Below are 26,305 nucleotides of genomic sequence, written 5' to 3'. Positions count from 1 at the left end.
ATCGTTGCATTGTGCTTTATTCATTAACGGACCCTGTAAAACTTCTTTCATGTTGATGGTGAACGCCTAGTTCAAAGAGCAGAATTTAATATGGAGATTTGTGATTTAACTCCTCAGAGAACAGTGGGCAACAATCTGACAACGGCTACGAGGTTCAGTTGAGGTATGTTGGTCTTGTTGAACACTGCAGAACATTTATCTAGTACAACAAAGCAGGCCACACTGGATTATGTTGAAACCAACGATGGGAAATAACCAGCAGACGTTACATTGTTAGACATTTTAACGCTAGAGAGCCACCTAGTGGTCACTTGTCCTAACAACAGGCTGTTGCCAGTTGTTTGCCGGTGCTTCTTAAATGTTATGTTTAAACGATACATTGAGTATGCATTTATACCAGTAAGTATTATTCAACCTAATTTTTGCATTGACTGGTTAATGACGTACATTTCTGTAGGCTTCGTTTTTTTGTTTTTTTTTTAAAAAGTGCAGCTGTGATTAAATATTTCATTAATGAACAGTGTCTGTGCATCTGCTCTGTGCAACCTTGCCACTGCACAACTCCCCAGAGGAATTATTTGCTTTCATACTGGAATCATCGTGAGCGGTGTGGTCACATATATGCAGGAGGGTCCGTGTTGACCCTTTGACCTCTGTATTCATCACTCTGGCCTGTCAGCATTAGTACAGCTCTGGACTCCACCTCGCCATACATGAGCTTCAGGAGTCTTTTTCCTCCATGTCCAAGCTGGTTGTGTTCACAATGGCTCTTCATATGTGTGCTTCTGTACTAAAGAGTCACATGACTTGGGCTCAGCGTAGACCGCGCTGGCGGGGCGCGGTCCGCTGGTGCGTAGGGCAGGCGTGCAGTATCCATTGGACAGCATCCTGTGTGACGGGCAGTCATACTGGGCTTGTCTTAATATGGTCCTGCCACCAGTGCCAGGTGCCGTGGCAGGAGGTCCGTGTGAGTCTGGAGCCAGCTGCTCGCTGAACGGAGTAGCGTACTCGGGCTCTGGAGGAAGGGGCTCGGCGTACTCCGGCAGGTTGCCTGCTGGACTGTCGTAATGGTTGAAGGCGAAGGGGGTGGTGTAGCCTTCAACTGAGGAGGGTCTGAAAGTAGATCCAACCTTCTGTCCGATGGATCCCATAGCGGGCTCGGCGTAGTCTGGTGAAAGAAGGAAATCAGCGTGAGGTTGTATTTCCATCTGTCGGAATTAAACAAACACTGGTGGATTTAAACTACTTTTTTTTAGCCTATTTAGCTCAGTCAGTTGCCAGGCAACCACTACAGACCCGGGAAGATGCTCAATTCTAGGATATGTGGTGCTTTGTAACTGGTAAATCCTTGTTTAAAAAGGACCAATTGCTACGTGCATCTTTAACCAAGTTCTCCGGAGTTTCTGGGAAACTATTTTCCCCTCCTTCAGCAGTCTCCAGGCCGATGTTTAGCCCCCGTTCAGCTACTTGGCCTCCTACCTCAGGTCTTTATGTGGCAGGAACTGTGGCCTACAGTGAAGCGCTGAGCCCCGTTCCAAACTCTCCTGTTTGAGGAGCTGTGCTGTGGGAGGCCGACACCCTCCTGGAGCGCCCACAGCGATGCCTTAGAGCCAGAGCTATTTTAATTAGATCAGCTTCAGAGAGGCCGTCGATTGTCTTAGCGTTGACCCTCGTTTCTGTTTATCACTGGTTTCTCAGTGGAGGGCTCCTGGGTGGGGGAGGGGTGACGGGGGAGTCGGGGGGGGGGGGGGGGGGGGGGGGGGGGGGGGGGGGGGTGTTGGAGGGGCTTTATCGAGCTGCAATTAAAGGGTCTCTTTCAGTGAGACTCCGTGGACCAAAGAAAGGAATGTTTATACTGTGACTGGGAGATGGGCAGAGCCGGGGAGAAGAATGGACGGCCCGCCGAGAGAGCTGTTTGCCTGTCAGGCCTGGCAGGAGCTCCTCAAATGGACCCAGTGAGTCCAGAACCAATCAGAGCAGAAAACCCTGAAGCTGCCTCAGCTGACAACCTGAGATCCCCGGAAAAATCTCTGAACGGGCCACGAAGAGGCCAACGACATGTGAGCCGAGGGGCTTGTAAGCGTTCTTCATATTGAAATGAATCCTCACCATTCAGGGGAGGGCTCGGCAGAGCGTCGTGGACGTTCCTCTCCAGAGGGTAGGAGATAAACTCGGACTGAGGGCAGGACAGACTCTTAGACTGGAAACTCTGACAACCTGGGTGACAAAAAAAACAAAAAAACAATTGATAACGAAGCAGGAAATAAACACAAACCCTGAAGATACCTAAAGGATACTCACTTGTGGGTAAAGAGTACTTCATCTGTGAATCCTTTCTCCTGTTAAAAGGAACATATATAACTTTTATTGTACAATAAACCCAAATCTCTATATGTTACACAGTTACCTTCGCTTCCACCAGACTCCAGCTAACAAACAGCTGCCGCACATCAGCAGCGCCAGGACCACGCCCACGGCCGCCATCACCGCCTGACTGGGGCCTACGGTAAAGTGCACAAACGCTCGTACACGTGAGAGGGAGGAATGTGGTTACTGCAGTGTACACAGTGTTTACAGTGAGCGAAACATCTTCTATTGTTGCTCTTTCTCGCTGTGCACGCCTGGGAGGACTCACTCTGACGCGTCTCCACCAGCACCGGACCCTCTGTGGCTGTGGGAGTGGCGCTGGTTTGGGGCTTTTCTTTATCCAGTGTTGATGGGGATTCTGCAGGAAGATTAGATGGGGGGTTAATGAGACTTCACAGTGTCAACGCTCCAGCCAATCAGAGAGCAGCGAGGAGACGCACTGTCGGACGAGCGCATCCTGGGTGTAACCTTGGAAACGGGACAGCCCAGGACTTGGACCTGAGCCGAGGCGCGGCCGTGCCAGCTCAGCGGCTGCAGCCGCACAAACCGAGCCACCGCGGGGGGGAAGAAACTGTTGAGAACCCTGAGGTGTCCGTCTGTGTGGGCCCGGAAGACCTGGAGACCACAGCAACCAAGTTAACCGTTTACCATGGAAAACGCCTTCGCAAGCTCAACCCACGACGGTTGGGGGAGGGCGAACCTTCTTCTCTTTGGTCAAAACATCCTTGTGAGGCTTCCAGTTTTTTCTGTCTTTGCTGAAATAAACGACGTAGGACTCGATGTAGCGCTGGGCCGAGCCGGTTGTTATTACACCTGGAAAAAGAAAAAAAGGGTTTCCAAAAACACGGGACAAGCCCGTAACTTCTCAACTTTGACCTTCTACCTGTGATGGTGCTTTTGTCAGTCAGTTCCAGCTCCAACCAGAAGCTCTGGTCAGTGCTGCCCCGCAGCTGGGGCAGCGCGGCGAGGCTGGAGCCCGCGTTTCCGGAGGAGGATGAGGCATTGAAACCAGCAACACTCAGGATGTTATTGCATTCTGTTGGAGGACCAGAGGAAAGATTGAGTTGGCTGTGTAAACGCTGAGTATTTATGCAGGAAACCACGTGTGTTTTACTGCTGAGCAGTTAGAAAACACACATCCAGGAACATATTCATAGCAGCAAGAACAATGGAAAGCAGTCGAGTAAATGGGATTTTACCGGTCGTAAGCAGTCTGCTAACCTGTAATAGCGCTCTGTGTGGCCTGGAAAGTTGCCCTTACCTTTACTGAAGAGCAGTTTCTTTTCAGATAGCGACCCCCTGTGAGGAGAGAGCAAAGGTCAGCCAGTACCTGAAGCTAATCCCTTCTTATATCGTCCAATTCCAACAGACGCACATTTTTGACAGGATCCCGTTTGCGAAGGTGGACTCATAGAGGGTGAGGCTCCGCCCTCGATTCACGGTGACGTTGCCGCCCTGGCTGTCGGAGACGGCTCCCGCGTGGACCGCCGACTTACACAGGACCGAGGTCTGCAAGACGGAGCAGGTATGACAGGTGAGCCCTCCTGGTCACCGCGGTCCATCACCGTCCCCGCCCTTTACTTACATCTCTGTAACCCTGCTCTGAGCTTCCCCAAACATCCCCCGTGACGTTCCTACACCCGGCGGGGCAGTAAACACTAACAAACAGCAGAAGAGCACGTGAGAGGAGCTCGCCTGTGGGGCTGAAACACACTCCCCGCTGGTCCAACACTCACCTCACGTGCTGAGAGCTGAAGTGAGATCCTCGTTGTAAACAAGAAATGAGACCTGCGGTGGCAAAAACAGACGAGACCCGGGTTAAACAGGCCGCAGAGACGTCGCTCAAACTTCATTTAATGACACGTAGCAGCCCACTTTAATAACACAGCAACCAGTATGGCAGGCTTACATAACAGGCCGGGGCCATTCAGTGGACCACAAACAGGTTCTGTGTGAGACATGTTCAGAGCGCTAAATTAGGAGACGAGCACTCGTCACCGTCGATGTGAGTGAGGCCTTTGTTACCGCCACTGTGACAGTACACGAGAGCAGGGAACGTCCCGGGCGAGATCGCGGCAGACAGACGCCAGTTTGTGCGTCTGAAAAGGGGCTTAAGCTCCAGACAGATTTCATAAACAAGTCAGCGAAAACAGGAAACCGATACGTACTATCACAGAGGGTGGTGCACGTGCGCAGGTTACGGACAGCACTGAAACAGTGCACGTGATGATTACAGAAGGTGTGAAGGAGAACAGGGATTTTGGGCTGTGGAATGAACACCCTGCTGCTGGTGGACAGCAAACAGATGACGGCTGCAGTTTAGCGGGGATGAATAAGACGATGACGGAGGGGGGGTGGAAAGAAAGAGCGCCAAAGGGTTCCAGGAAAACACTGAGGGCCGGGGGCCTCCCTCCATTCAGACTGAGCAAACACACAACTGCACTCACACACACTCGTGCTCATCTCCCGCTTGCAAATAAGGACATTTTAACCACAAGCCCTGTTCATTTGAGCTTCGCACATGCAGTCTAGCTAACGCTACCTGGATACTGGTCGCTGGAGTAGGACAGCAGAAAGCCCCGCCCAGAACGATGGGGGCCCGACGTGAAGCTTATCGTCACCTCGTTGCTTTTCAGCGTCATGTTCTTCAGCGTTGCCTCCAGCTTTCCGCACACCGGACCTGTTAACGCACAACAGAGATGTCTTTCACGACCCGGCGCCGGCCCAGCGAGATGCATTTTAACCAGTCTGGACCAGTTCTGTCGAGACCACGTGCGCAATGCAAATACGGTGCCATGATAAACTAGGAACATGCAGGAACATGTAAGAACTGGATCTAATAGTAACCACAACAGAGAACAAAATGAAATATTTCTTTCTGGCTGTCATCTTTTTCTGTGCCCTCCAGGCAAGATGGAGGACGTGCACGTGTCTGTCACGATAGTGAATGCGGGATGGCGTCCGCCATCACCAGTAATGAGAGGCGTCAACGCTCCTCCAACAAGCTGGTTGACATTTCCTGACTTTCATCCACTTTACCCAGACTAAGTTTTCCATTCTTCTCGGCTATCACCAGGGACCCGTTGCCGCAGCCCGGACTGTTCTCGATGTCCAAGTCCCCGAAGAGCAGGCGCAGCGTGCGTCCCTCTGACACTCGCAGCTTCCACTTGCACCAGGCGTTGCTGGGGTAGGTGCCCGGGTAGTTCTGAGAGGCCAGCGTGCCGGACTCTGCGCCCAGCACCGTGTGTCCGCAACCATTACCTGAAACCAGTCGCACACACAGATGGTTGATCCCGGTCATTTTGTGTTAACAGGCAGGCGGATGCCAATAACAGACGGACTATTTCAGGCCTGTCGGGGCCACAGGTGAGGCCGGACGTGCGCTAATTCTCTTCAGAACATTCTTGACGGATTATGGCGTGTTTATACTCTCCTGATCGTGACTAAGATCCGAGCGCGTTCTGCTCTCACGTGTGCGCTGACGCTGCTTCACGACAAACGACGACCACGATCATGATGTTTGCACAATCTTAAAGGTTAAAGGTGGCGTTTCAGTCCCACACCCCCTCCTCTGTGGCGCACATCAGCCATAGCTCGACTGGAACAGACAACATTCGAAACGGCGATCGACCAGCCAGACGCAGATAAGCGCCGCGGGGGCGTCGGGTTCACGCCCTATGACTAAAATATCAAAGAGGCGATGCGTTCGGGAAGTGGTCAAAACTTTAAATAAAAGGCCCCCGGCCGTGTGTCATCATCCGCATGCTTGTTTCCCATAAAAGGCTGCTTCAGATTTGTTTGAGGGGAAACAAGAGGATAACCTTCCACTCACCCTCGACCACACACATCTGGCACTGCAGCCACCCCCTCCTCTGCTTCCCGACAACATTTTTTTTTAGCGTGATAAACGTGTGCATGTTATTATCACCCCCCCTTCCCCAATCCCCAGAAGGATTCCCTCGGAAATGCCACAGCGACCTGCTGCGGAATCAGTCGCCTTCAGCCAACCTCAGGCCTCCGAGATTACAAGATACAGGCTGAGCTACCCCTCATCGGGTCAGATGAGGATTAAAGAGTCGAAATGGTTGGTGGGACAGCAGCCGACAGTCAACCCAAAGCAGCCCGGCAACATTGTTTTCCACGGCAGGCTCTCCTGGCAGGTTCTTACAGGTCCACGCTGGCAGACAGGATGTTCACCTGCGCTGTCACTACATCGCCTTAGCCCGTCCTGTGCGTCAATCACAATATTACAAAATCGAGGCTGAGAAGTCCCCCCCCCCCCCACACACACCCACCCGCCCCGGGCCCCGCCAGATTTGCAAACATGATTCAGAATAAGTGTGATTCAAATGAACGGAAACCAAAGGCCCACTGTTAAGTCTGTGGGAGCGTGGAATCTTTCTCTGGTTTGTCTGTATTTATGTAGTCATCTGTGATTCATAGCACATATGGACCTGGGGGGGTGGGGGGGCTGTGGGAAACATGGGCTGAGAGCAGAGATCAGGAGGTAAACATGCACACAGAGGGACTATGCAAAGAATGCTACCATGACATCACAGGGTCGACCTTTGCACCTATTTCAACGTGAAAAACACTAGATTTCCCCGCTATTTTCAACTCAAATATTGATGTTCGCTGGACGTCAGGGACGCAAACCTTGACATGTCATGACTGCTGCTTTACACAGCACAAACACTGCTTTGGATCCAGTCATGTGACGTCTGATAAACAATGGGGTGGCGTTTGTGTTATTGATTAACTTCATTAAGATGCGAGGTGGTTTACGGCGTTTTTCCCCACAAGTGTTTATTACGTTTAAATGTGCGTGTTAACCTAGTAATTAAGCCTGTAAAGCGGAAAGAACAAACTCTTTGGGTTAATACTAGCAGCCGGGCGAGACTTTTTAAAACTTTGCAACAGTGAACTGAGTTTTCTTTCTTACCCTCTTGGCCACGAACACCTACGGAAGAGACGCTTAAAATGATCCACAAAGCAGTCAAGTGAGATTTCACAGCATCGTGGATAATTTCGCATTTTGTTGGCATGATTCTCAGAGCTCGGCTGAAAAGTAAAGTGCAACTCCAGACTGTCCGGGGCTCCGGCTCCCGTGAAAAGTCGTCGAGCGATTGAAAAAAAAAGACCAACTGAATATTTACTATTGGCCGAGCAGGAAATTCGATCTGTCATTGGTTCTCTGGGCTGTCAATCAAACCAGCCTTTACATTCCATTCTCTAGAAGGGGCGGGCCAGGCTGTAAACGCGTTACTCTTCTGTTGGCACTGAAGTTCCCTCTCAAGTGGGTATCATCTATCGTAAAAATGCCCATGTTTAATGCGATTACGTTTAAAAATGACCGTAATGGATAAAACAAGTGCTTTTAAATTGAGCTGAGTTCAAGATTTCTTTTTCGTTGAGTCGCCGACACTCTATTTCTGTTCTGAGTGGAAATGCTGCCCCCTCCTGGTCAGAATCGGCAACAACAAAAACACTACAGGCGACTGCTGCCCGAGAAGCAGAAAAGAAAGCGAGGGAGGCTGCAAGAGGGGGAAAACTCTCGCGCGGTTGGGTAAAAACCTGAGGCGAGGGTGGCCGCCTATTAACACCGCGCTTTCGTGACTTCCTCCGGGGTGGAAAGCGTGCGCCTGACGCCTGAGCCCTCTGGCCATATGCGGTGCCGCGGCTCAGAGGTGCTCACGCAAAGCCGCGCACACGAAAGCAGTCTGACCGATTTACACATCGCGTGCGAACTAACCGCTTCTCGTGACAGCGGGACAGATGCTTCTCAGGCGAGCGCAGCCTCCGCGGCAGGAAGTGCGGCGCGGCAGGCACGGCGCATGCTCTGGAGCCGCTCCGACAGGCGGAGGATGAATTATCCCCCGCTGTGAGACGGTTGGTAAAAACTCTCAGAGTGTTCTGTAAAGTGTACACGGCGTGTTGTTTTGGGAGTTTCGGTGGTGTTTGGGGAACCGTTGCGATGCGGATCCGGAGTGCGCGCCGGCGCGCCGTTGCTGTTCGGGATGTGCGTGCCGCCGCACCGAGAGACGTCAGCTTGAGCGGGTGAAGGAGGGTGAGGAAGACGCGCAACGGAGTTGGCGATCCGGCAAACCCCGCTGATTTAGAGCCGAATATGTTGATCGGTTTACCAACGGTCGCTCTTCGCTGCGCGGCAACGGCTCTGCGTCTCTCACCGCGGCTGATCTCGGCACAGTTTGTAAATCCGTTTAAGTTTCGCTCTGTTGCCTGTGATATTCCCCCCCCCCCCCCCCCCCCCCCCGTTCGTCACCCGCTGTGTTGCTCGTGTGGTTTGTGTGTTTGGCAGCAACTTCGCCTCAACTGTTGGTTCATTTGGTTTCTTTGGGGCTCCACCGAAGCGCGGTGGCAGTTACCAGGTTGACGTGTGACCCCGGCTGTTTACGTTGCACGCTATTCTCCAACGTCAATGCGTCAGAATTCCGTTTTCAGACTAATCAGAAGTGATTTGACCCATTTAAGCAAACCATTCAAAGATTCTGAGAAGATTTAAGCATTATTGCTAAACAAGCCCTTCATTGATATTTTTATGTTTCGCTCTCGAGGCAGTTTGCTGTATTTATTTGCGTTTTTTCGCCTCTACATAACTTTTTAAACTTGTTGAGTCGATCGTGGTTATTGTAGTAATGATGTTTTGTTTTTTTCTGTGGGTAAGCGACCGTTCTGTCATTGGTGACCTTTTAACCCGGGCAGAGATTCATTTAAGTGACAGTTGCATGCCAGGGAGAGTCAGCTGGGGGAGGTTTTTTCCATTGAGTCGTGTGTGTGCGTGCATTAAATGGCAATGCTGTATGTGTGTGATCTGGATGTTAAACATGCATGCGTGACCCTCTGTGCGTGCAGCTCAGTGCAGAGGGGAGATGGCGGGTGCTGAGGTCATCGTGTCTTCGGGGGATCTGATGACAGTGAAGGCAGAGGAGGGGGAGTCCAGTGGCGACAACCATAAGGCTCAAGTCATCCTGCACCTGCAGCCCGTCCTGCAAGGGTAACGTGATAAACCTGAAATCAAACCAAGAACATATTGCAGTATTTAAATATAAAAACGCGTTAAGATTGACATTGATTTAGCCACTTCGTTGATTCTTGTTAAATTTGGCAAAATGTCGCCCCCTGCAGGTTGACAGATGACACTGTTGAGGCTGGAACGACCGTCTTGGCCATAGAGACGCACCGTGGTAGGTGACAGAAAACGGTGAAATTCAAACAGCAGGGAGGCTTTGCCATGAAGAATAGCACTGAACCGCACAGTTTTAATTTTTTTTAAATTAAGATATCATGTTATCTTCTCACATCTCTTAATGATGTTGTGATATTTACATTCCCAAGCGCAGGAATGTGTTTTGAAAACATATTGTGGCGGGTTGTAAAGTTTAACAACACCGCAGTCAGCGGCTGTAACGTCTCATCTTCAGATGACAGTAAAGCAGAAGGAGAGGAGATCGAATACGGCTACCCCATCACCTGTGGAGACAGCAGAGCAGTGCTGCTGTTTAAGAAGTTTGTGTGTCCTGGAATTAATGTCAGATGCGTCAAGGTACGTTCATTTTCGCCTGTACCGTAAGTTGTCTGTGTAGTTAGGTTTAAGATGAGTTTTGTGCATTAATTGTGTCCTTGTCGCCTGTAGTTTAATGACCAGCTGATCAGTCCAAAGCAGTTTGTGCACCTGGCAGGAAAAGCCACGCTGAAAGACTGGAAGAGGGCCATTCGACTGGGAGGAGTGATGCTCAGGTACGATCTGATCTGGGGAGGAGTCCTTTATGTGGCTTTGAGGTTTACTTTGGAATTGCTATTTCATGGCTCGTGTCCAACCCGTCTGGGTTTCAACACTGGATTCCACAGGGAAGCGCTGTTGTTATTGTAACAGGATCCAATAACGCATAAGTGAGCCGCTGAGTGATCCCTCTCACCCGTCCATCGTGTTTGCACTTGTTCTGTAACTGGCTGTAGTAGTGAGTCAATATACACAGCGATATCTGCCCTCTTCATCTCTATTCCTCTACTCCTCTGGGAAGCTGATGGCGCCAACAGATCCATACTTTAGTATCCTCTGGGGATTCTGGGAAATTGTGTTTTGAACCTGCTTCTGTCCACGCAGGAAAATGATGGACTCTGGCCAGATAGACTTCTACCAGCACGACACCGTGTGCAGCAACACCTGCCGCAGCACAAAATTCGACGTGCTGATCGGCAACGCTCGGATTCCTACAGGAGCCCCAGTGCAGCCGAGCCCATCCTGTTTGGTTGTGGACCCTCTCGGAGGACACATGCCCCCCCTGACAGGTAGACTTCATTGTCTCTGCTTGCGTTTTTAGAATTCAGGAGCTGCTTTGGTATAATTAACAGCCATAGTTAGCAAATAAAGAAGCTAAAAGGGATCATCTTCATGTCTTTAGGAGAGGTTGCACACGAAGTCCAAACATCTTTGGAGGACAAGTTCAGCTCGGCAGCAGAATGGAGCGCCGGTCCAGCCACTAATCCCACCACTACCAACGGCCACGCCACAAAAAGAAAGAGACCCGACGTTCCAGGTAAATGGAAAGCAGAGAGATCTCAGGGATGATGGGATGGAATCGGAATCTAACTGAATGACCCAAACTCAACCCTCAAAGTTGTCGTCACTTTAACGAGGGTAAATTCAGCTGATTCACTTTGATGGTTTGGTGACACATAGTGGCGGGAATAGAGAATACATCAGTAAAATCAAAGGTGCTCTCTGTGTTCCTTGACCCCCCCCATCGCACCCGTCACCCCACAGCCGTGCGGCGCTGCTCCGTCCCTTCAGACCGGCCTGTAAAGCTGCTGACAGCCGCCGATGCGTCACGCCGTGTCCTTTTGCAACGGAGCTCTTGATTTCAGGGCTCTCTTTAAGGTGACCCGATAAGGCGCCACTCCAGCTGGAACGTCACCAGTTTCATAAGTAGAGCGCCTCGCTGCGCCGGCTTTATTGCTTGTCACGGAGCTTAAATATATCGATGACTCTCAGTGTGAGTAGTAGAGCTATCCCCTTCTATCTCCAGGGATGAGATTCTTTCCATTAGTTCACATTCCCCACATGGAAGGATGGATGAATTTATCTCCAGACGGCTGTAAATGGGATGCTGTGGGCATAATGGATTTATCCCCATAGACATTAAAGGGAATGCATAAAGTACTCTTATGTCTGCAAGTTGCAAGAAAATATGTTAAGTGCTTGATATTTTATCTGGTTTACTCAACTGGAAGCTGTTTTTTTTTTCTTCCAGGTCATTTTTCTTTCTTCCTCTAAGCTGCTCTGTCATCTTGGACCCCCCGTGCTCGTTCCGCTTCACCTCCGTCATCAATATAGCGTCTGCTGCGCCTCTTTTCCTTATGTAATTATCTTTTTTTCCCAGGGTTTCCATCACTGGCGCTCCACATGTTTATCGCTCAGCCTTAACTCGAATCTCCTTTCTTCCATATTATTGTCTTTTTTATTAGATTTGCTTTGTCTTGTTCTCGTTCTCAAGTCTGATCTGTTTTTCTTTTATGGCTCATCTCATCCTTTCCCTGAGTAACCTTTGCCTGTGCTGTAGCTCATCATAGTAAGGTTTCAAACGAATGTTCTAGATGGACTCTTGAGCCTGTGGAAGAGTGTAGCAGCTTCGGGGCTGATGGGGGACGTCCTGTCCAGCCTCCAGACTGAATTATTAGCCATGTTTAAAGGCGTGGAGAATCGCACTGAGAAAGCTAATCTGCAGGAAGCAGGTGAGATCTGGCTGAAATGCTTCAGTGTTTAATCTACTGTCTGAAATGTTCTTACAAGTGGAATCTCAGCATACAAAACTATGTTTTTGTTCTTCTAGAAATAAAATATTTACATAAATATTAATTTGTTCCCCTCTGTGGTTGCTTGAATGTCGCTTCAACATGCCGCAATGCTACACTCGCCATGTTACCTGTGCCTGCAGTACCTGTTCCTGCCACTATGCGGTGTCAAATCTCCACACACGTTCAAAGAAATGATTACATCATATGAAATGTTCTTTGGGTGTCCTCAGACGCTGTATTACTTCATTCCTTGTGCAAGATGTTTGGGCTCCTGGACTCGGTGAAGCAGGCCGTGGAGCTGAAGCGCAGCCACAACGAAGACGGACAAAACAGAAGCCAGAGCCACGATTACGGTGAGAGCGCAGCCGTCCAGGTCACGCACCGATGTCCTGCGGCTTTCACTGGACGTCTCTCTTGCTTTTCAGTGCTGGATGAGATTTTGGAGGACCAGAGGACAAAGAGCCGTGACAAAAGTTCCTCCTGCAAAGTGAAGTCCCTCAAACACCTCCGAGCTCAGTGCCATCGCAGCCCCCCCTGTGCTGTCAAACCCGTCTCTGTGGTCCAACACCTCTCCATCGCCGGGGGGTCACCTTACGCCCGGCTCAACATCAACCCTCAGCTTTTTACCAGTTGCTCTGCCTCCAACGGCCAGAGACACCACGCCAGAGGGAGCAGGAGGAACAAGGGGCAGCACGACGGCGTTTTAGAGAGGGAGCTGGGCCAGATGGTGGATCAGGAGAAGATAACCAGGCCCAAGCAGGAGGCCCTGGGGAGCCTCAGAGAGCCTGCAGACAGGACAGTTGAGGAGCCTCACAACAGAGTCACAGAGGCCGAAAGGGTCGTTTTGGGGAGAAAGAAGCATAAAAGTAAGTGAGAGATTGTCTGAAATGACGGCAGACTGAGAGAATGTGCCTGAGACCTGAAGGCAAACGATTTAGAAGATTAGAGCTACTTAAATTTAAACGTGTAACTACCAGTATAGAGGCTGGAGCCTCAGTGTTACCGGCTGAACTGTATTTTCACTCGGTCGGACTCAAGATTTTCTACTTCCTTTAACATTTTTTCAACAAGAGCTGAAACTCTAATATTTCATGTAATCTAACGAAAAACAATTTGGATTATTTAAGAATATACGATGATAACCTGACGGTCGTAAATCCACACTTATGTCAGTTTTTACACAAAAATAGAAACAAGTCTGTTTTTTGTGTTTACATTTTTGAAAATTACATCACAAATTCTGGACAAATTTTGGACATTTTCTATGTAATATTTTTCAAACTGTTTGTGAAAAGAGACCATTTGTATGAACACGCCCCCCTCAGGTTTGTAGTATTTAAGATCAGGCCTTTTAGAAGCCAAATGTCCACACTATGATACAGTATTGTACACCAATATAGTATTTATCTTTTCTTGTGACAATATTGCTTGACAGATTTGTATTTAAGTTCCAGTAATATCTGTAAAGAAAATATTTTGAATTATGTGTTTGGATTTTATCAGATTCTGTTGGTGAATTTACTCTCAGGCCCCAAATTTCAAATTCCTACGAGCTGCCAGAGATCCAAGCAGCAGAACCTCCGTTTTGACACAGTTTTGACAGTGAAAGTACACGTGTTGTGACTGTGGATGTGTTTTTGCTTTAAACGGGGAGCCGCTCTCTGTACATCCAGTAAACTGGTGAATTCTCTCTGCGACATCAGATATGATGATGGTTTATCATGAAAGTGGCACATTTTGAATAAAAAAAAAAGAAGGTATATTTGCTATTAAAAAAAGCGTCGCTCGTGTTTGGCATCATAGGTCATGTACATTTTACCTCATCTGCGTCACATGTGCTGAACTGGCCAATCGGGTCGCCCTCAGCCAGACAGCATAGGATGGAGGTGAGGAAGATGAAGAGGGTAAAGGCAGAGCAGAAGATGAAATGGTGGAAGCTGAAAAAAGAAGATTATTGTATGACTTTTAACAGTTGAGACAGGCTCTGGATGGTCAGATGAGTGGACAGCTACAGCTAATGTGATCAGGGAGACAGGGAGGAGAGGACTTGGTGTGTCATCTGGAAGGAAAGTAGATAAGGAGACTTAGTGGAAAGAGGAGATGGGGACTATACAGAGAAAGAGATTAGCTCCGAAGAAGTGGCACACTGAGAGGAATGAAGAGAGTAGACAGGAGTACAGGTGAAAGTCGAGGTAGCAAAGGCCAAACAAGGGGCTTAGGTTGGACAGTAAGGAGGGAGAGACTGATCTATACAGGTTGGCAAGGCAGAGAGAGAGAGATGGGAAGGCTGTGCAGTGGGTTAGGGCGATTGAGGATTGGCATGGAAGTGTATTGACAGGTAGTAAGGATGAAGTGAGGAGGGCATTGAAGAGGATGAAGAGTAGAAAGGCACTCGGACCTGATTATATACCTGTGGAGGTATGGAAGTGTCTAGGAGAGGTAGCAGTAGGGTTTCAACAGGATCTTAGATAGTGAGAAGAGGCCTGAGGAATGGAGACGTGTGCTGGTGCCCAACTTCAAGAACAATGGAGATGTGCAGAGTTGTGGCAGCTGCTGAGGTATAAAGCCGATGAGCCATACGAGTTATGGGAAAGAGTTGTTGAAGCTAGACTAAGGGCAGAAGTGAGCATTTGTGACCAGTAGTGTGGTTTCATGCCAAAAAAGAGTACTACAGATGCAGTGTTTGCTTTGAGGATGCTGACAGAGAAGTACAGAGAAGGTCAAAGGGAGCTGCATTGTGTCTTATGACAGGGGACCCAGAGAGGAACTGTGGTGTTGTATGAGGAAGCCTGGAGTGGCAGAGGAGTCTGTTAGAGCGGTGCAGGACATGTATGAGGACTGTAAGACAGTGGTGAGGTGTGCTGTAGGTGGGACAGAGGACTTCAAGCTGGAGGTGGGACCGCATCAGGGATCAGCTCTGAGCCCCTTCTTGTTCGTTATGGTGATGGACAGGCTGACAGATGAGGTTAGACAGGAATCTCCATTGACTATGATGTTTGCAGATGACATTGTGATCTGTGTTGAGAACAGAGAACAGGTGGAGGACAAGCTGGAGGGGTGGAGGGTTGGAAAGGAGAGGAATGAAGGTACATCAGAGGGACAGCACATGAGAGGCTTTGGAGATAAAGTCTGAGAGACCAGCCTGAGGTGGTTCAGACATGCCCAGGGGACAGATGGTGAATATATTGGTGGAAGGATGCCAGGCAGGAGGCCTAGAGGAAGACCAAAGAGGAGGTTTATGGATGGAGTGAAAGAGGACATGAAGGTAGTCGGTGTGAGAGAAGAGGATGCTGAAGATAAGGTGAGGTGGAGGTAAAAGATTCACCGTGGCAACCCCTGAAGGGAAAAGCCGAAAGAAGAAGAAAAAGACCCGTGTACGCTGCACATCATGATCTGTCAAGAGCAGAAACACAAACCGACAAAGGACTGCTAGCTTCAGGATATATTGTAGAATTCTGTCAGCCCACAGAGACGACCCACAGTCTGTGGAGCAGTTTGGAGACAGATTTAAAGGTTTGGAGAACCTATATAAGCTCAAAAGTCAGTGAAGAGATGGAGTGAGGATGCAGAGATGCAGCTTTAGGCCAGGTCTTTATTTGCTGAATGTTGTTTTTAATCAATAATCCCTTGAGTCAATTTGTAGTCAGATGTGGTGTAACACCACCGGTGTCCAGTAGAGGGCAAACCACGCGTTTAAACGTTCTTCCAAACAGCTTTTTCTTTCTTTTCTTTGGTTCACGTTCGTTTTCAGATTTTTTAAAACAGCTGGTTGTGTGACCTCCATTCATTTGTTGGGCGAACAGTGGAAGGAGACACCCCTGAAAACCAGAATGTTTAAATTTATGCAAAACCCCTACTGCTGCAGACATAGTGGTTTTTCATGGCTGATGAGTGACAGTGGATGGACCCACTTCCATCGAAGCACAGCTGTTGCCATCCTGGCCAATGTGGCTCCCACACTTCCGTGCAACACCCTGCTCGGTTTACAGCAAATTGAACTCTCCCGTAAACAGTTTCAGGGCCAAAAATCCTATTTTGAATGGGGTAAATAGCTCTTCTGTGGTACAGCGGGGCACAAAATGGCCATCATGCATCACGCAGGTGTAATTACAGGTGTTAGCTCGACATATGTCGACCTCCTTTGGTTAAATGAAGTCATTTGCTGGGTGATCCATCGTTCATCTGTCATCCAGGAGCAAACAAGTCTACAGGCTGCACTCGTGTTGGAGGGTTCATATGCATACTGCCCCCCTTTAATTTAATCCATACCTCTAATGTTCACACCCACAACAAAATGAAAGATGAATAGCCCGCATAATGGCATCCAGAGCTAATTTGGATTCCTGGAGCCGCTGCGAAGTGTTTCAGGCCTGACTGTGTTTTGACACAGCGTGGATCATGCAGCAGCGGAGCTGCAGCATCAGCACTTGTGCAAGATGCTTCATCTTCAGAATGAATCTCCGAGTTTATGTTACGTTAAGATGATGCGAACTCAGTCAGAAGCACTGCAAACTTTCATATATATATTCCTTTCAGTGCGGTAGCGCTGTTTTGACTTGAGGCCATTTATTTTAAAATGCAAAATAACCCAGTAAAAGAAGCACTTTACTTTACTGACAGAATCCTTTGAGCAGCCTGGTTGCCGACTGTTTGCTCTTGCTGTTTTCATTGTGAGCATTCTGGAACTAGCTGTGCCGTCTGTTGACGCAGAAGCAGAACAAAACACAGATTCTTCTTTTCATCACCGACAGTAACGTTGTATTTATTTATATTTCCCCTTTATTAGGCTCGTTTAGATGAGCTCTTTATATTTATAGTCGTGTTTGAACACTATAAATGTTTTCAAATCCTATAAAATGTCACATTCTAATGAAATGCAAGTTTAATCCTAAAATGTATCATGGAGGATGAGGAATAATCCTCATATTCCACAAATAAAGATATATCCCACCCCCTGCATAAACTCCATTCCTATCTGTTTAAAACCTCCAAGGGCCATTTTCTTTAATTAAATCAAAACAATTTATATAATCAGGGATTAAGACCATGATGAAAGGGACAATCTTCTTTTATCCGTTCTGATCAGGCGCACCGGGGATGCTGGGGACTATCACAGGGTGTGAGGCAGGAATACAACCTGGAAAGTTCCTCGGTCCCTCCCGGGACCGGTAGCTTTCTCTCAGGCCCTCAACCTAAAGTTTGCACAGGGTCACACAAGAACGCCACCCGTCTGTTTCCGGTCTGTCCGAAGTTGGACTCCCTTTGCGTCGACGCGACGTTCGGCCACTTGGAGGCGCCCTGCTCACACATTGCGCAGAAATGGCGGCTGGGACCGAAAGTGGGGAAGAAATCAGTTGCCTGAACTGTTTACCCTGACGTCAGTTTGCAGAACTAGCTGTGCCCTGTCTCCGTGCGCGTCTCTGAAACTCCACTCAGTGAGAACTGAGCGGGGCGGACGGGCTCGGCTCCTCTCCGCGCACCGCTGGACCTTATCGGAATGAAATGGTTACTCCTGCACGTTGAAAGGGGACTAAAACAACCACACGATGAACACCTGCGCGTTTCTCTTGATTTTGACTGTTCAGATCTACGCCGATGGCATCGAGGGGCCAACAGGTAAGACCTATTTTCGGCTCCATCTCTCAGACGCAGCCGCAGAAGTTCAGCCGAGGATTGAAAGCATGTTTAAGGAGAAAGCGGCCAGAGTCTGGTCAGGGTGCCAACTTTGTGATCCCGTTTTTAAAAACTGCGTTTACTGCTTCACTTTCGGAAAGGGGGGCATCGGAGGTTGAATTCCACGGTGTGTAACTTTGTAAACACACGCTTTCCATTTGGACCATAATCACGTCACACACGAACGCATTAATCTGGGGGAAGCGGTCCGAATCCCCCCCCCACCAAACCAGACATTCCTCTGCGCTGCGCTGCTCCTGTTTTTAATGGCTCCAGGTGGCCAAAAAGGGTGTCTGACATTGGCATCCAAAGTTACGCATCGGCTGCCTCACAGAGAAACTGCGTCCTGCGGCCCGCTGAATTTCTAATATAAATATTTGAGCACTTCCCGTCAGCTCGAACCGGTTTCGGAGACCTGGACCTGTTCCACCCTTTTAGAACAGAGGCTCCATAAAAAGAGTTGATTTAAAAGACCTGTTGTTCGGATGCTTTGGATCCAAATCACGCAATTTCCACACAGGCGTCCTTGCAAATGCACCAGATTTCTTTCATTTCTTCTCTTCAGCTGCCCGATTATGATCACAAAAATCTATCAGAAAACATTCAGAGAGAGAGTCAAAATAAATGTAACATGTAATTATATGGTGTGCTGCTAGTGTTTGTATATTCTGGCTGTTTGTATTGATGCTCATATGCTTTGGGCCTGTTTGACACACACACACACACACACACGCTTGCACGCACGCACACACACACACACACACACATGCACACACCACCATACATCATCACACCGGGGTAATAAGGCAGTGATATTACCATTTGCTCGGCGGGGCTGCTTTAACTCTGTATAAACAGGGTGTCACGTTGTTTGTGGCGTGCCTGCTGTAAAACAAATGTTGTCAGTGTTTGTGCTGGCGTTGCCTGACAAATGACAGAAGCGTGTAATATTCGGAGTCACGCTCGTATTTATAACCCGGGAACACAAAGCAAAAAAAAAAAGAAAAAAAAGTCCCATAGTGTGTGAGGCGGAGGTTCGTTCTGTGGAGCGGAGCGGATCATTTTAAAGGAATGGGCTTGGACGTCTGAAGATGGAATCACGCGCAGGTAATTAAAGGAGTTGCGCGGAACGCCGACCTTTCCCCCAAAATCTGTGGTTCTCCTTTGGCTTCAGTGGAGTTTCATCTATCTGCTGGGGAGCGTCGGTGCGGCCTGGAGGAGCTCCGGAGGCTTGGGGGCCCAGACCACACCTCAACCTTGGGAGTATGACAGCTCCGCCTCTCTGGGGATTTCTTGCCTTTATGGCCACATCAAATCCATATTTCCCATAACTCTCCTGGCTCTGGTTGGTCCCGGCTGTTACTTTAAAGGACGTGAAACGATTAGCGTCTGAAATATGGACTCTCCCTGCCGCCCCCGTGTCGGCGGAGGGATGCTGATAAGAGAAAGAAATATCTCCCCTCACAAGAGGAGGTTGAGAAGCACCAAGGTCCACGTCCTTTGTTCCTTGTCACTAACAGGAACTGGTTGATCGTGTCGGGCCGTCCGTCCCACCTATTAGCGGCAAATGCTGTCAAGGAAATGCCATTATTCCGGCCTGCTTCATTCCTTATTGTCCTTGCTTCACCTGAGAATATCCCGCTCGTCTACGGGATTACAGCCGCGGCGAGCTGAAAGCAGCTGTTCAAGAGCGCTTCGTGTTCTCCTGCCTGCGTCGAAGCCCGGCGGCAGACGTGCCGGGAAGCACACGGAGCGGAGCGCCTATTAGCATGGAGGGATTACAGCTGGAAGAGTATTCGGATCGTATAATCTGCTTAATATGTTTTGGCTGAAAAGTTCCCAGACTTCGGCAGTTTTCACCTCCACCGTTGAGTGCCGCCCTGCTGGTCGGACCCGGTGCAGACATCTGAGCGGCTCTGTTATCCATCCATTCCATCCCTCCTTTTCGTTAATGGTGGGGCAAATTCCAGGATCGTTATCGCTACTTTACACATCTGTGTATCCCGTTTATAGCACATCGGAGAGTTCATTAGATATGCTCGCTGTAATTGGCGTCTAATTAAATGTGCAAAACAAAGAGGCAGGCATGAGTCCGGTAAATGTTAGAGGAAGGAAAATTACTGTTCTGGAAGTGTCACCACGTCACAGCGGAGCCACGGCGGAGCCACAAAGTGGAGGTGTTCTCTGCCGGAGCCGGGCCACCATCTGTGGTCGGGGGGGGGGGGGGGGGGGGGGGGGGGGGACTCCGCCAGCTCCCATTTCCTTTAGAGACGAGATGGTTTCCATCTTTTTTGCAGGATCACAGGCTGGAATTCTGAGAACAGATGGAAAACGAGGGAGGCGGATCGGAGTAGGAGTGGAAGGGGGTGGGGGGTATTCAGAGGGAGAAGCTGGGAATCACAGGGGGATCCGAGCTGATAGCCGGCGCGGGGGGCGGGGCTTTGTTTTAGGCCGAGGGTGCAGCAGGACTCGGCGGACTCGTGCGTGCTGACCGTTCACGGTGATTATCCCGGCTGGTGTGAGGAGTCCTCCGCTCGCTCCCTTCCTGCCCCTCATCTGCTGCAGTGTTGGATCCGTGCTGCCCGATTGGCTCGCTCATGTCACAATAACAGAAGGTGGATCAGAACCACCTAATGGATCCACCACCGTCCGTGATGGCGGGCGCCACGGCCGGTGTCCTTCACCGCGGCGGCAGGTGGCCGATCGAAACCTCGATCTTCACCTGGGATATTTTCCCTCGATCGTCCTCCGACGAGCACCTGGAAGTCGACACTGGATTCCCATTTTCTCCGTCTGGTTTCGGCGCTTTGAGAGACGTGGCCTAGTTTAGAGGACTGTTTGTTCTGCGCTCAGGTCAAGTGCGGGATGGGAGTCACGTTTCTGAGACGGAGCGAGAGAGAGCGAGCTGTTCTTCGTCTCCGATAAGAGAGCGATCCCTGGGATTGTTCTTGTCGGTTCCCTCTCTGCCGTCTTTACCTCAGTGTTCCCACGCCTCCTCATTTGATGATGTCACCGCTCAGGCCTGGGAGGGTCACGGGCTAACGTCCCCTCTTTGTAAAAGGCGACGCTCCAAAAGAACGGAGCGTCATACGAGAGCTGCGCCTGTTTTAATATTTATACCCGCGGTGATACTGGCAGGAACCTGGAGCTGAGCTCCTCGGGGTTACTCGGAGACCTTCCAGCACAGATGCCAAGAGATTTACGGCCGGCTTCCTGCCTCTGCCTTTTTTCCCTGCTGAGAGCCGGTGCGCCGGTTCCCCGGCCAGGTGTTATTAATGCTATATTGATCTTTCAAACTCTGGCGAGTCCATTTTACTTACATTTGATCAAAGCGACGTCCTGCCCGTGGCCTGTGATGTGGGAGCGGGATCGAGGTGGTCAGGCAGGAATTATTTAAGCGAGCGGAGCCGGAATATCGGCAGACCAAAAGAGCGAGAAAGGTGGAAATCCAAAGAGTCTGGCCCATTTCCATAATAAGCCCAAATGTATGACAGGGATGATGTGCTGGTTTCAAATGGCTGCACTATTATTGCCATTATCACTTAAAAGCATATGTATCACTTGAACAATGGATGCGGAATTTTATCATTCAGCCCAGATGGACGGTGGTTATAGCCTGTGTACGATGGCGCGCAAGACATGCGCGCACGGCTGTGTAATTATCCCTTGAAGAAATAAGCAGCGCTGTGAATTGCAGCCCTCTGAATGCCTGTGTTTTCCTCCCCCCAGGTAGTAAGCTCCAGACTGCAGAAAAAAGTGGGTCTGCAGGACCCTTTATCCCCCGCCCGGGGGGAGAAAAAGGCCCCCTGTGTAGTTTATATTTAGCCTACCGGCTGTGTTTGGGTTGTTTGCCTTCCTCTTTTGTGGTTGGCTGCTTCTCCTGGTGCTCTTTTTTGGGGCATGCGGTGTGTAACAAATGCTGGGGTCGTTGGGGTCAAAGGTCAGGATTGCACTGTCCAGACCTGAGCTCCCTCCGTGTTCCTCCACACGTGAAGTCTCCATTGAAATCTGAGCCGCCGCCATCGCTCCTCTGGAAGTCTAAACAATCTCTCAGGAGCTCCTGTCTCCCTGGTGGTGTTGTGGATGCGGGTTTGCCGTTGCCGTGGAGCCCGGATGCCTCCACTGTGAGGGGAAGCGGCCTTTCTGGTTCCACCGGCCGTGCGGAGCGAACAAAGATCCTCTCGGAGACCCGCCGGTGAACCCAGATGCTCATCGCCGCCCTGATATATCTGACAGTCATTAGAGCAAATCTCTCGCACATAAACTTTATTAGGAGAGCGGAAATTGGAGAACATTAAAGGTTAACGGAGCAAAGATAATGCCTGGCACGCTAGTTTAAAAGAGCATCTTATTTGAGGCCTTCGCAGCATTAAGCCCGAACAAAAGCGAGTCCCACACGAGGCCGCGTTCCCCATCAGTCTTCCAAGCCTGAATGCCAGAATGGAAGGAATGCCGTGATGGCCGCCGCCGCCGCCGGTGGTTTATGGGGGAGGTCACGGCGGTGTCGCAGTCCTTCCCGACAGACCCACGCCGGTCGACTGCTAAAATCAAATCAAACACGTGATTTACGACCACGACAGGTGGGATTTTCAAGGGGCTCGTCTGGAGAGACCGTGAAATGAAGGAAATGCAAATTTCAGAGGCAAAACCAAAGCGGGACGGCAGCCATGTGAGCGTTGCGCGCCGTTTCATCACGGCGTCCTGGCAGGAAGTATCCACGGCAGCCCACCGGCGTGTGTCGAGACAGGGAGGGGGGGGGGGAACATTTGTAATTTTTCTCATCACCATCTTGTTCTGCTCACTGCAGGCCGTTGAATCTGTATCTCATCTAAATGTAAATGGAAGCGGCGGATGCGGCTCCGCGATGGCACAGCGGTTTGCCACCACCTGTTGGGTTGAGCCGGCCATGAAGACGCCTCCAGAACTCTGACACCGTGCTCCGATTCAACCGTCAAATTGAGAGACACAACAAAAGCTCCGTCTTATTGATTTTCCACAAAGACGGCCTGTCGCAGCCATCTTGCTGCCTTTTTCCTCGCGGAAACATCCTTTCGATCCCGCCTGACCTGCTGTCTTCCATTGCAACGCCCTTCAGCAGGGGCCCGGCAGAACCCTTAGCATCAGCCCGAGAGGTTTTCTCTCTTTTCCTTGTCATTCCTCTCCTGCCAGGGTAGCGGGGACGCTGGACCGAGTCACCTATTAACGGCCGATTCACTGAAAAATCAGCTGGTTTTATTAAGGTTGTGTAATTGCCTGAGGGCAAGAGAAAACACTGCGTACGTCGACAGCATGAGCCATCAGGGACACTAATGAGACACGCATCCTGGCAAAGAAATTATTTATCATCAGATCAATCTGCCTTTTTTCATCCTCTCTCTCTCGCCCGAACCCGCCCAAACACTCGTACTTTCATGTACAGTTTATATCCCCGCACAGACGGTTGTCTTTTTCCATTTTAATGGGGAAGTCTTGATGGATGCTCTTTCAGGAGCCTTTCCCAGCCGTCGCCTGTCCTCTGGGATCCGTCAGGGCTGCCGAGACCTGATTTGCATTTTTTTAACAGCTTTTTTGAAGGGCTTATAGCTGTTAGCCTAAACCATTAGCTGCACCGTGCTACTACAGCGCTAATGGTAGCAATGATAACAGCACTGCTAGATAAGAGTCACCATTGTCACTTTTTTATTACCTTTGTTTTTGCAAAACCTTTTCTCATTTGTTACTTTTATGATTGAGTTCAGGCTGTTGACATGACATAATGTATGATCCGGATTTAAATGCAAACTAATGTCTTGTGGTTGACTTTGAGAGTTTGCATCAAATAAAGTTTTGACTGCTGAGAGGAATCTCTCATTTTTGCTCCCAGGCTGGTGGCTAAAATTAGCCTTTGAGAAGCAGGACTGCGTGATCCGGGACTGAGGGCTGGGTGGTGGTGGTGGCACTGGTGTGTATGTGTGTGTGTGTGTGTGTCCAGAAATATGCAGAAATGTCCTGAGACCCCAGTGTCTCATTAAAAAAAGAAGCTTATTTTAAAATAATTTATTTTGTGTATAAATTTCCGTGTGTGTGTTTGACTTGACCTCTTTCTAACATCCAGGAAGCGCAGGTGTGTTTTGTCCACATTTTTATAGCCCCTGTTAATCTGTAAATAACGGCTAAATCTCCGTTGGCCATTGTGAACTTTCATAAATCACCGCAATGTGGATTATTATGTAGCTTTTGTTTGCATTATCCCCCCATGGTTCAGGAAATGCTGATGTAAAAAAAAACAAAAAAAAAAAAACCATTAGCATAGCGCGCTCAGGAGTCAGGATATATTCTTTTGATGATAAATACATTGTGCTGCACAGAGCGAGGGGGGGTTTTCGCTATAGAAAGCTTCTCTGGAGCCACTGAGAGGTTTTGAGAGCGGCTACACTGTGTGTCAGGACCCCGGAACAGGTCGGCTCTGGCCTTTGTGTGTCTGGACAGGCAGGGTAATTAAAAATCAGCTTAGGCCGGGATTATGGCTGATCACAGGGGACAGGAGAAAAGGCATTAGGAGAATGGTGGTTAATATGGGTATTACTCTGCTTAGCAGTGGTATCATGTGACAATAAGACAACCGACAATGGAACCCTGTTGATGCTCGGATCCCCTCGCTCGGCGCTAATAGGCTTTTCTCCCGATAGCTTTGTTTACCCAGTATGTGCACCCCACCTTCCTGCTTTATCTTCCTCGTGCACGCATTCAAACTTTCTTGCGATTTGTCTCACCCTAATTAGGAAATGGCTGTGTTTTGCATTACACCTCCCCGCGGTATTTTAGCATTGTTCAGAAGTATTTGCCTTACACCAGCACCTTTTAATGAGGAGGCGTGCACCGTCGCGCTCTGAACGCACGCGCAAACAGACGCGCGTGTTTTCATTTCATTACTGCTGCGGAGTGTAATTAATGTTCTGGTTAAAGTGACCGAACGAGCCTGTAACGCGGCGCTTAGGGCCTCGATGCCCGGGAGTCCTCGAATGGCTTTGCCCCGAAAATGTTCACGCAGAACCTGATTGGATCGAGCATGTTGGGCACGCCAAAGGACGAATAAGAAGACGGCTACGTTCTTGTTAGTCATGCCCTTCACCGGGGTCTGCGTGCAGAGGTAACCCAATATCTGAGCGGCGTCCAAAGCCATTTGGCGACCTTTCCGAAAGATGCGGAATCGGGCGGGTGTGAATAATCGGCGCCTGGATCGAGCGTCTACGCGGGCCAGGAAGGTTCGATCGAACGGCCCTCGTCCCCCCCCGGCTCTTATAGGCAGGTGTTTTCAGGAATATTCCTGGCAGCTCTGAATTCTGAAGCAACGTGCCTGCTGTGACACAGCCATCCTTTTTGTTTTGACCTTGTTCAGAGCGGATTGTTTTCCACAGTCTTTAAGAGCTAATCCCATCAGAAGACAGGCGCAGCATGGGGGCCTAACGCCAGTCATGTCTCAGGCACTGCTGCCAGAACAAGGCAGACAGGAATGTGTTGGTCTGGAAAGCTCAGCTCCGTTTGCTGCTGCCTGGAAAAAACAAAACGGCTCCCAGATAACCGGCCTTGTACGTTCCTCACAGCTGAGGAGCGAGGGGCCCGTCCTGATGGGCTGGTGGCTGGAATTCAGCTGTGGTTTGGGGAGATGCGCCAGGGGCCCAGACGGCCCCGATGGTAAATGAATTAACTGGGGTTTTACCTCTTAGAAGAAGGTCGCGCGCTTCACTGGCTGCCTGTTGGCTCGGTTAGGCACACGTTCTCCTGGGGGAACGGGTTCATTCAGTGTTTAGGTTATGGAACTGGGGGTTTATTTCAGTCCAGTGAGCCTGTGTGGCGCCACAAACTCCTGATGGATTTAAGATCAGTTTTTCTGTCCCCCCCCCCCTCCCTATAGAAACCCAAAAGTCTTTTCCAAGACTTTGAAATCGAAGATTGGAAAAGGGGGCGAAAAGTTCAGTGGTGCTGTTGTGAAGGTGTGAGTTTGCCTTTCAGGGTCAGTCAGAATTTTTGCCCAGGTACATCTGATCCAGCTTGTTTGAATTGGCTGCAACCCCACTGAGCAGTAGGGTATTTCCAACATGGAGGGGTATCCAATGAAGTGGCTTCAGAATTGAGTGTTTTGATGCTACGGCAGCCATAGCGGGGCTTTCTCAGTCACTCGGGGGCATGCGCGCTACAGCTGCAGGCCAGGGAATTTGTGCGAGTAGTCCTGGACTACAGTATATATAGGCGTAGAAGAAGAACCATAGCAACAACGGTGGATGCGAGACTCCCGGTAAAATTCCCAGGATGAAAATGCATTTTTGTCTCGTCACTGCCACCTACTGGCCCGGCATGTTCCTGGGCCACTCAGCAGAGGCGCTAGACACAGCCCATAATGTCACACGGCTTATTTAGCTGAAGCAAACCGTTCCAAAATCAACTGACCCGGACCGAACCTGCAGCATTA

At 49.7% G+C, this 26,305-nt stretch overlaps 3 protein-coding genes across 8 annotated transcripts in view; 2 read left to right on the top strand and 1 right to left on the bottom strand.

The window, feature by feature from the left end:
• Positions 1-45: 45 nt before the first annotated feature.
• Positions 46-7,509, bottom strand: LOC101070126 (discoidin, CUB and LCCL domain-containing protein 1). The gene is made up of 15 exons (XM_011605555.2): positions 7,310-7,509; positions 5,407-5,628; positions 4,910-5,047; positions 4,104-4,155; positions 3,953-4,025; positions 3,743-3,876; positions 3,629-3,666; positions 3,251-3,403; positions 3,068-3,180; positions 2,808-2,982; positions 2,636-2,725; positions 2,408-2,501; positions 2,302-2,339; positions 2,110-2,217; positions 46-1,168 (listed from the first exon to the last, which is right to left on the bottom strand). Exons 1-15 carry the CDS (start codon positions 7,410-7,412, stop codon positions 759-761), a joined length of 1,941 nt encoding a protein of 646 aa, XP_011603857.1. The 5' UTR covers positions 7,413-7,509; the 3' UTR covers positions 46-758.
• A 92-nt stretch (positions 7,510-7,601) lies between these two features.
• LOC105416690 (glucocorticoid modulatory element-binding protein 1-like) lies at positions 7,602-13,939 on the top strand. Of its 5 annotated transcripts, none has more exons than XM_029839386.1 (10): positions 7,602-7,663; positions 9,241-9,382; positions 9,514-9,572; positions 9,810-9,931; positions 10,022-10,125; positions 10,493-10,677; positions 10,791-10,925; positions 11,983-12,120; positions 12,414-12,536; positions 12,609-13,939. In XM_029839386.1, exons 2-10 carry the CDS (start codon positions 9,258-9,260, stop codon positions 13,055-13,057), a joined length of 1,440 nt encoding a protein of 479 aa, XP_029695246.1. In that variant the 5' UTR covers positions 7,602-7,663; positions 9,241-9,257; the 3' UTR covers positions 13,058-13,939. The 5 variants fall into 5 exon arrangements, with proteins under 5 accessions (XP_029695246.1, XP_011603909.2, XP_029695245.1 ...); XM_011605607.2 differs by lacking the exon at positions 7,602-7,663 and adding an exon at positions 7,853-8,256; XM_029839385.1 differs by lacking the exon at positions 7,602-7,663 and adding an exon at positions 8,277-8,434.
• A 3,565-nt stretch (positions 13,940-17,504) lies between these two features.
• The window catches only part of ptprub (protein tyrosine phosphatase receptor type Ub), a 100,895-nt gene continuing 92,094 nt past the window's right edge, over positions 17,505-26,305 (top strand). For both annotated transcript variants that reach the window (XM_029838485.1, XM_011605552.2), the window contains exon 1: positions 17,505-17,799. In XM_029838485.1, the coding sequence (XP_029694345.1) occupies positions 17,730-17,799 (70 nt within the window). In that variant the 5' untranslated portion in view covers positions 17,505-17,729. The remainder of the gene's footprint in view (positions 17,800-26,305) is intronic.

This window comes from Takifugu rubripes, chromosome 7 (assembly GCF_901000725.2).
Source record: "Takifugu rubripes chromosome 7, fTakRub1.2, whole genome shotgun sequence".
Taxonomy (NCBI): domain Eukaryota; kingdom Metazoa; phylum Chordata; class Actinopteri; order Tetraodontiformes; family Tetraodontidae; genus Takifugu; species Takifugu rubripes.
Note: the sequence above shows the minus strand (reverse complement) of the source record. Positions and strands in the feature narration are given on the sequence as shown.

What these genes read in the sequence shown, in the direction of transcription:
- LOC105416690 (XM_029839386.1), top strand. Translation starts at nt 9,258, where the DNA reads ATGGCGGGTGCTGAGGTCATCGTGTCTTCGGGGGATCTGATGACAGTG. An exon ending in TTAATGTCAGATGCGTCAAG is followed by an intron (nt 9,932 to 10,021) that starts GTACGTTCATTT and finishes TGTCGCCTGTAG; the next exon opens with TTTAATGACCAGCTGATCAG. An exon ending in ACACATGCCCCCCCTGACAG is followed by an intron (nt 10,678 to 10,790) that starts GTAGACTTCATT and finishes TCATGTCTTTAG; the next exon opens with GAGAGGTTGCACACGAAGTC.
- LOC101070126 (XM_011605555.2), bottom strand. Translation starts at nt 7,412, where the DNA reads ATGCCAACAAAATGCGAAATTATCCACGATGCTGTGAAATCTCACTTG. An exon ending in GAATGGAAAACTTAGTCTGG is followed by an intron (nt 5,048 to 5,406) that starts GTAAAGTGGATG and finishes GTGCGTTAACAG; the next exon opens with GTCCGGTGTGCGGAAAGCTG. An exon ending in TTCAGCTCTCAGCACGTGAG is followed by an intron (nt 4,026 to 4,103) that starts GTGAGTGTTGGA and finishes GCTGTTTGTTAG; the next exon opens with TGTTTACTGCCCCGCCGGGT.